Raw genomic sequence first — 9,346 nt, forward strand, 5'->3', positions numbered from 1 at the left:
AATACAGAAAGCGATTGCGTACTTTCACTCCAAGTAAGTCGTCGATGGATGTTTGAAAACCAAAATCCACCACCCATTTTCTCTTCTTCTATGTCATCAAATATTCTAATAGTCCTCCGAAATATAGTCGTTAAATCTTAATTTTTATACGTTCTAACTAAAAACTTGGCGTTTAAAAGTTGGAAGTATCCGACAATTCAGATAACCATATTAAATCCTATCAATATCATACAACTGTATTGTAAATTGTAGTACCAATCCTATTCCCATATTAAACTATCTCTGTTTTTCTTCCCCCCAAAAAGTACGTACTACAACCAAACCCGTTAAAACCAATGCCCCTCTCTCCCTTCTCTCCAAACCCATAAGTCAACAACTATGGCTCCACCTCTCCCTCGCTTACTCCTCCTCTCTTCTCTCCTCCTCCTCTGCCTCACCATCCCCTCCTTAGCCCACAGTGGCCACCACCACGACGATGAAACCGAACCCGACACCAACGACAGAGAAACCCCGCATGACATTCGTCCGAGGCCTCTAATACTAGTCAAGATTTGGTGCCTCATCATAATATTTTTTGGGACGTTCGTACCCGGAGTTTCGCCTTATTTCTTCAAGTGGAATGAAGGGTTCTTGGTTTTGGGTATCCAGTTTGCTGGGGGTGTGTTTTTGGGTACGGCTATGATGCACTTTCTGAGTGATTCCGTTGAGACTTTCAAGGACTTGACCCAAGAAAAATACCCTTTTGCGTTTATGTTGGCTTGTGGGGGCTTCTTGCTTACAATGCTTGCTGATTGTGTCATTTCCTATGTGTTCCTCAAGAACAAGAGTGTTGTGTCTGCTGCTGATCTTCAGGTTCGGGGTAAGTGCTTTTGGTCTTCTAGATTTTGTTCTCTATGCTTGCTGAGTGAGTGAAATTCCTTGAATGGGAAATTAAAAACACATGCTTTTTAGCCTCACACACACTTCTTTTTAATCATTTTCGTTCATTCTGTTTGATTTACTCAATCCTATAGCTAAAAATAAAAAAAATTACAGGGTTGTGTGAGTAACTAAAAGGGTGTGTGAAAATCACATTCCTACCTGTTTCCGTTTTATTTATTCAGTTCGACGATCAAAAATATAAAAATATAAAGGGACTAAAAGTGTGTTGAAAATCTCAGTCCTTGAATAAACAACTGTTTGGTGTTGGATTTTTGTTTCTTTAGTGACAATTGTCGTCTATGAGATTTGAACTCGGACCTTTTCAAACTTAAATAAGTGGACACGGGGGTGCCACTAAACGGACTGTATGTGTGTTTTTGCTGAGAGTTGTGATTGCAACCATAATTTATGAAGCAAAACTAGGCTTGAGGTTGACTGTAAAACTAGGGCAATCAAGTGATAGTTTATTATCACTGCAGGTAATATTGAGCAGGGAAAAGGTGGTCAATATGGCACTCAGGTAAGATATATACTTGCTAAATTCATAATCTTCTGGTGGTAATCATATCAGGATTTCCATACGTATTGGGGGATTACTCGGTGGTGGTTCTGAGACTGACTCGAAACTTATTTTCGATTGACCTGACAGAGCCATACCCAAAACACTGTGGTTGCAAGCGCTACTTCACTTGGGGACAGCATCTTGTTGATAGTAGCCTTGTGTTTCCACTCTGTGTTTGAGGGCATTGCAATTGGAGTCGCTGAGACTAAAGCCGATGCTTGGAAAGCCTTATGGACAATTTCTCTTCACAAGGTATTTGCTGCCATTGCCATGGGCATTGCTCTCCTTCGAATGATGCCTAACCGTCCCTTCTTGTCATGCGCTGCCTGCGCTTTTGCATTTGCTATTTCAAGTCCTATTGGTGTGGCAATTGGAATCCTAATAGATGCGACAACCCAAGGAGCTGTGGCTGATTGGATATTTGCGATTTCAATGGGTCTAGCATGTGGAGTGTTCATCTACGTAGCAATAAACCATTTAATGGGGAAGGGTTATGCACCCGACAAAGCAGTTTCAGTCGACAAACCCCAGTACAAGTTGCTGGCAGTTTTGTTGGGTATTGGGGTAATAGCTGTTGTGATGATTTGGGACACTTGAAGTCATTGTTCGTGCACGATTTGTTTGTGGAAGATTGCGTTCGGAAGTATAGATTTGTAAGTAGCAAGGCAAAGGATTGATAGATGTGATTTTGGTTTTATTTAGATATTTGCTATCATATGTTATCAGTTCAGGATAGAGAGCAGTGTTGTAATGATCTCCAAGAATGTTTTTATAGCTTATGTGGCTTGGCAATCATCTGGATGATGATCATCTTACATACAAATATATAAAAGTGTAAGTGTATTGATACAGTTATAAACAGATAGCTTTGCGGTTTATATATACAAGCAATATTTGGGGAAGAAGATCGAACTCAGTACCTCGGGTGTATTAACCATAGTCATTAGTGATGACATGGCTGATCTCTTGATAATGTTGTTAGAGGTAGTTGAAATGTGTTGTTAGGTTGTTATAAGGATAAGATTGGTTAAGAGTTGTTAGAGGGTATTAGTGTAATTGAACTCATCAATCTAGCTCTATAAAACCTAATGTAAACAGCCATTGATGGTTAACAAAAGCATATATGAAAAATCTCATTCTTTCTCTCTTCTTCTCTTCGATAGCTCTTTCTTTTATTCTTTGTTCTTTGTTCTCTGTTCTTTAGAAAAGTTAACATGGTATCAGAGCAACAACAACAATTTCCTATGTCTCAGTATCAACAGCAGCAATTACCTTTGTTCCTGCAGCCACCAAATTTTGAGTCACAGTCTTATGGTTTTGGTTTCATGGGGAATGGTTCCAACTCTGGAGGATCACGACAGAATTATGGTCAGAAGTCATTCAATGGTTCAAATGCCAGAAAACAAAATGGTGGGTATAGAGGTAAAAATTATAACTCAGGTAGTTCCTCTGGTTTTCAGTCTGGGAATTCAAGGCAGAATGGGTGGACCGGTAACACTAAAACCAGGCATACTGTGGTTATAGAATGTCAAATTTGCAATAAAAGGGGTCATACGGCTGTCAATTGTTTCCATCGAAATTCAAGTACACCATCCACAGGGTTCTTGATTGAGTGTCAGATTTGTGGGAAAAGAGGGCATTCGGCACTTGAATGCTTTCACAGGGCAAATTATGCTTTCCAAGGGGCTTCTCCACCATCACCAATGACTACTATGGCTGCACAACAAACATCTCACTATGGTCAACAAGATTCCTGGATTGTTGACACCGGGGCTTCTCACCATATCACTGTCGATGTGAATGCCCTGAGTCACGTCACTCCCTTTGCTGGTTCTGATAAAATTACTATTGGTAATGGAACAGGTTTAACCATTGATAATATTGGCTCTACTACTCTTAAACATAGATCTCATGAATTGATTCTTAATAATGTATTACATGTCCCTAAAATTGCAAGAAATCTTCTGTCTTTAAAACAACTCTATGTTGATAACCATAGTTGGTTTATTTGTGATGAAAGTGAGTTCTTTGTGCAGGACAAGAAGACAAAGGAGGTTTTGTATCAAGGAAAGAGTAAGCCTAAGGAGTTGTTTCAAATTCCAGTTGTGAAAGGAGCAAAAGGAGTACAGTCTACAGTGCAGAGTTCAGCTTTCTTGGGAAAATTGGTCAAGTCAAATCTGTGGCATCAGAGATTGGGGCATCCCACACATGAAATATTGGGTGTTATGTTGAAAAAGGCAAATATTAGTATAGATACTGATAGTACACATAGTATATGTTCTAAGTGTATAAAAGGAAAAATGTCCAGAGTTCCATTTTCGATTAGAAATGATAAGTGTTCTGTGCCATTTCAAAAGGTTCACTCAGATATTTGGGGACCATCTCCTGTAAAATCCATTGAAGAGCATAGATACTATGTACTGTTTGTTGATGAATATACAAAGTATACTTGGATCTTCCCATTGTGCAATAAATCTGATATACTTGCTGTGTTTATGAGGTTTTATAATTTTGTTCACACTCAGTTTGGCACTGCAATTAAATGTTTGCAAACTAATGGAGGAGTTGAATACACCAGTTTTGCTTTTAAAGGGTTTCTTGATTCCAAAGGGATAGAACACATGATTGCTTGTCCATACACACCACATCAGAATGGATTAGTTGAAAGGAAACACAGGCATGTAGTGGATACAGGTATTACTTTGCTCATTGCTGCTGGGTTATCTACTGAATTCTGGTATTATGCATGTGCACACTCCGTCTTTCTGATAAATAGGATGGTTTGTAAATATTTGTCCTTTGAATCTCCTTATCAAGTGTTGTATACTAAACCACCTGATTTGAAGTCTCTGCGGATTTTTGGTACTGCTGTATATCCATGGTTGCGACCATATAACAACAATAAACTTCAATCACGGTCTGAGTGATATGTTTTCTTGGGATATTCATTGGGATATAAAGGGGTCATTTGCTTTAATCCTAAAACCAGGAAATGTGTTATTTCAAGGCATGTTTTATTTGATGAAATAGTTTTTCCCTACAGTCAAGATTCCAAAAGACATGATGCTTCTTCTTATGATGTGGATGTACATTCTCCTATGATTAGGCCAGTTATTGTTCCAGTTCCGGTTCCACTACAAAGTGATCATCATGAGAATGTAGATACTTCAAGTGACTATTCCCATTCAGCCTCTTCATATAGTTAGCCTGGTAGTGTTTCTGTCCATACTGAGGAATCTACTAGCACACATCTTAATTCTGCTGAATCTCCAACTACAGTTCATCAAGATATCAGTGATCAGATTCAAGGTTCAGCTCCTGTAATAGGCTATACTCTTTCCTCCTCACCTGATACACCTTCTTTGCTTCCTGTCCTTGATTCTGCACAACTCCAGGTAATTCTTCCTATTTCTCCACCTCATTCTCATAATACCTTTCCACATATACATGATAGTATTCAAACTCGGTTAAAGACAGGAGCTATTACAAGAAAGGATTACTCATCTTTTGTTGCTGCATTCCCAGAGTTACAATCATTAAATTTCCATGATTCGTATGGTTCTATAGACTTCAATTGTATAAGTGGTGGATTCTCTTTTATTGCTGATGTAACTGAAGTGACAGAACCTAAGAATTTTAGGGCAGCTTCTACAATGGTGCAATGGCAGAATGCCATGCAAGAAGAGTTTGATGCATTACGAGTTCAAGGAACTTGGAGATTAGTTCCACCTCTTGATCAACGGGCTGTTATTGGTAGTAAATGGGTCTATAAGGTTAAAAGAAATCTGGATGGGACAGTTGCACGGTATAAAGCGAGGTTGGTTGCTCAAGGTTATAGTCAAGAACAGGGTTTGGATTATTCCGAGACTTTCAGTCCAGTAGTTCGACACACTACAGTGCGACTGATTCTTGCACTGGCTGTTCAAAATAATTGGAGTTTAAGACAGTTAGACGTGAAAAATGCATTTTTACATGGAGAATTGGAGGAGGAGGTCTATATGACACAACCACAAGGTTTTGTGGATCCCAAACACCCAACACATGTTTGCAGACATGTAAAATCTCTTTATCGTCTTAAACAAGCTCCACGAGCTTGGAATTCAAAGTTCACTAGCTTCTTACCTTCTTTGGGGTTTAAAACATCAATGGCTGACACAAGTTTATTTGTAAAAGAAGATGATGGTGATGTGGTTATCATGCTCTTATACGTTGATGACATAATATTGACAGGGTCAAGTACAAGAAAGGTCGAATATGTTATCTCTCAACTTGCAGAAGTATTTGACTTAAAAGATATGGGGCAGTTGACATATTTTTTAGGCCTTCAGATTCATTATCAAGTAGATGGGTCTATATTTGTCAATCAATCCAAGTATACCACCGAGTTATTAAAGAGAGCAGGTATGGAGTCTTGCAAACTTACTTCAACCCCTTCCAAACCTCATTCTCAAGTTCTCATATTTGAAGGAAGTCCTATGGCTGATCCCACTCATTACAGAAGCATCGTGGGGGCACTTCAGTATCTGACTTTCACACGACCCGATATAGCTCATGTTGTTAATGTTGCGTGTCAGTGTATGACTCAACCATCTGACCTTCATATGCATTTAGTCAAAAGAATTATGCGGTATTTGAAGGGTACAATCCATTATGGTTTAAAGTATACAAAGTTACCTGACTTTATCATTTCAGCTTACTTTGATTCGGATTGGGCGGCTGACATCAATACACGTCAGTCTATAACAGGTTATGTGGTTTATATTGGTGCTAATCTAATTTCATGGCAGTCTAAACGACAATCCACTGTATCTAGAAGTTCTACAGAGGCCGAGTATAAGGCATTAGCTCATTGTATAGCTGATGTGTTTCGGATTCGTTCTTTACTAAAAGACCTCTTTCAGTTTCTTCCAGTACCACCACATTTACATTGTGATAATCTGTCAACACTTGCATTGTGTTCGAATCCAGTGTTTCACTTTGAAATTAAACACCTTGACACATATTATCATTTTGTGCGAGAACGAGTACAGAAATGAGATATCACAGTGCAGTACAATCCTACTGAAGAACAGGTTGCTAATGTTTTCACTAAAGGCCTCCACAGTCCAATTTTCAGCAAACATTGTCACAATCTCAATCTTGGTGCTCTTTCTCAAGCTGCTACACCTAGTTCCGAGACTTAGACGTGTTCGAAGATGTCTGTCAAGCAATCTAAGCTATAGCTGCTTAGCTTGAGGGGGGAGTATTAACCATAGTCATTAGTGATGACATGGCTGATCTCTTGATAGTGTTGTTAGAGGTAGTTGAAATGTTTTGTTAGGTTGTTATAAGGATAATATTGGTTAAGAGTTGTTAGAGGGTATTAGTGTAATTGAACTCATCAATCTAGCTCTATAAAACCAAATGTAAACAGCCATTGATGGTTAACAAAAACATATATGAAAAATCTCATTCTTTCTCTCTTCTTCTCTTCGATAGCTCTTTCTTTTATTCTTTGTTCTTTGTTCTCTGTTCTTTAGAAAAGTTAACAGGGTGCAGGAGTAAACATCCTTAACCACTTAAGACAAGTCCCTCGGGCTTTCCAGGTCAAGCAGCGTATCCTAATGCCATTGAACTACAGCCAAATGCCATCTTCTTGTGTATTTTATTTCTTCTATTTGATTCGCACAAGATTCACTTCTCAGAATCTTTCGCATCATGAAGATTCATTTGTTAGAATCTTTAGATTCATTCCTAGGATTCTGTCCAAAACACAAGTTGTATAATAACACCTTGAACCCTTCAATTTTTTCATGCACCACAAAAAGGCTTGCTATAATATGTTCAAGCTCTCTCTCCTCCTCTGCCTCATCCTGGGCCAACAGTGCCCAAGACGACGATGAAAGCAACAAGAACGACAACGTTCACACCCTTTCCTCTAAGATTCTGATACTGTTAAAGATTTGGTGCTTGATTTTGGTGTTTGTTTGGACATTTGTAGCCAGAATGTCGCCCTACTTCTTTAAAATAACAAGGAGTTCTTGGTTCTTGGCACGTAGTTTGCACCGGGGGTGTATTTTTGGGAACAGTTCTCGTGCACTTTCTTAACGATTCAAACAAGACTTTCCACTAAGCAAGCCTTTTGGATCAATAATTTCACCAAATGTCTAAGGGTTGTTGATTCTATTGAAAGGCCACTGAAAATATATTGCGACAAGAAGATTTCAACCTAGGTATCTATAATATGTAGGCAGATTAGTAGGGAACCCTAGCACTATATTAAGGTTGTCCCTGCACTCACGACATTCATTCTCTTCGTGTGCTAAAACCCTATTCACTAGTAAGAATATATTAGTTGTGTGTGGAGAAGACTGCCTTCTCTAATCTCTAACATCATGTCTACCTCTGAATGGGCACGGAGGTTGCACCCTTGTAATAGTACCATGATCAAAGGGATATAGCATTTCCGGCTTTTGGTGTTAATGCGGAAGCTGTTATCCTAGTAGAAAGCGTGAGGAGAAAGACTTCGATTCGGCCAAATGAACTTGACTTCTTTGCTTTCTTTTCTGGTTTATTTGCAAGTTAAGTATTGTGTTCATTCACTTCTTGATGCATGTCAATAACTGTGATCCTATGCTATGTTTTTATATGCTTACAATCCAAACCTTTAACTTTTTCTCATGCGCCACTAGAACATGGCTTGCTACAATCTTCTCAAGCTCTCTCTCTCTTCCTCTTCCTCTTCCTCACCTTCTCCACATTGGTATACAGCAGCCACGACGATGATCGAAGTGAAACCAGCAAGAACAATGGCATTCGCAGCCTTCGCAACAAGCCTCTAATACTCGTAAAGATTTCATGCACGGTTTTCTTTTTGGGGACATTTGCAGCCCGAATGTCACCCTACTTCTTAAAGTGGAATGAGGGGTTTCTGGTTCTAGGTTCACAGTTTGCTAGTGGTATTTTTCTGGGAACATCTCTCATGCACTTTTCAGATTGATTCAAACAACACTTTCTGTGGTTTCGTATGTATACTAAGCAGGACAGTGACCCTCAAGTTCAATGAATCCGGACCGTCCATTCTTATCATGCCCGGCATATGGCTTTCTGCCTCCACTTCCAGTCCAACTGGTATTGGAGTTGGGCACGACTCAAGGTAGAAGGCGGATTGGATCTCCGCCGTTTCGATAGGTCTGGCATGCGACGTGTTCATATACGTATCCATAAACCATTGGTGTGAAAATTATATTGACACACAAATTAAACCCTATTGATGACAATTGTAGTATTTAAGCAAGTAGGGATCGTTCTAGACCGGGGATTAACTAGGGATGCTAATCAACACAAATAAGACTCAAAAACACTAAACTAGACTCTATAGACTCAAAACTAACTTTAAAACACTAAAAACAGCAAGAAACAATCAAAAAGATCAATTCTAGACCTAACAAGTGATTTGGACGAAAATAGAACTTCAAAGACTCAAAAGACTTAAAAGAAACAAGTTTTGACTCTAAAAACAAGATTTAAAAGCAAGGGGTTAGGTTTTGACGAATTTAACTTTTAAAACAGAAACTTTGAAAACAAACTTGACAAAAACGATTTGATGGAAATTAAGATGGTGAAAGGCTAGTTAGAGGGTTCCTTCTCCACACATGAAACATATGCATACGACTCGATTTCCAATTACTCTTTCAATAAACCTTAAATGACAATGCCCCAAATTAACTAGATTGACCAATTAATTCTCAGATTTCCCTAGATTCATTGAATTGAATGGGATACGCATTACAACCAAATTATTCTTATCAAGGACCCTAACTATGGAATACGCATGATAGAGACACATATCAAAGATCATTAAGTTCAATGGAAATCATAAGC

General features: G+C 38.8%; 1 protein-coding gene across 1 annotated transcript; it reads left to right on the forward strand.

The window, feature by feature from the left end:
- Positions 1-286: 286 nt before the first annotated feature.
- LOC139194488 (zinc transporter 11-like) lies at positions 287-2,342 on the forward strand. Its single transcript, XM_070819190.1, has 3 exons — positions 287-859; positions 1,401-1,441; positions 1,571-2,342. Exons 1-3 carry the CDS (start codon positions 379-381, stop codon positions 2,078-2,080), a joined length of 1,032 nt encoding a protein of 343 aa, XP_070675291.1. The 5' UTR covers positions 287-378; the 3' UTR covers positions 2,081-2,342.
- The last annotated feature ends 7,004 nt before the right edge of the window (positions 2,343-9,346 follow it).

Source organism: Malus domestica, chromosome 03 (genome assembly GCF_042453785.1).
Source record: "Malus domestica chromosome 03, GDT2T_hap1".
Taxonomy (NCBI): domain Eukaryota; kingdom Viridiplantae; phylum Streptophyta; class Magnoliopsida; order Rosales; family Rosaceae; genus Malus; species Malus domestica.

Bases quoted from the DNA above. Each gene is read 5' to 3' on its own strand.
- LOC139194488 (XM_070819190.1), top strand. From the start codon at position 379: ATGGCTCCACCTCTCCCTCGCTTACTCCTCCTCTCTTCTCTCCTCCTC. The intron at 860-1,400 runs GTAAGTGCTTTT...TTATCACTGCAG, and splicing joins TGCTGATCTTCAGGTTCGGG to GTAATATTGAGCAGGGAAAA. The intron at 1,442-1,570 runs GTAAGATATATA...TTGACCTGACAG, and splicing joins GTGGTCAATATGGCACTCAG to AGCCATACCCAAAACACTGT.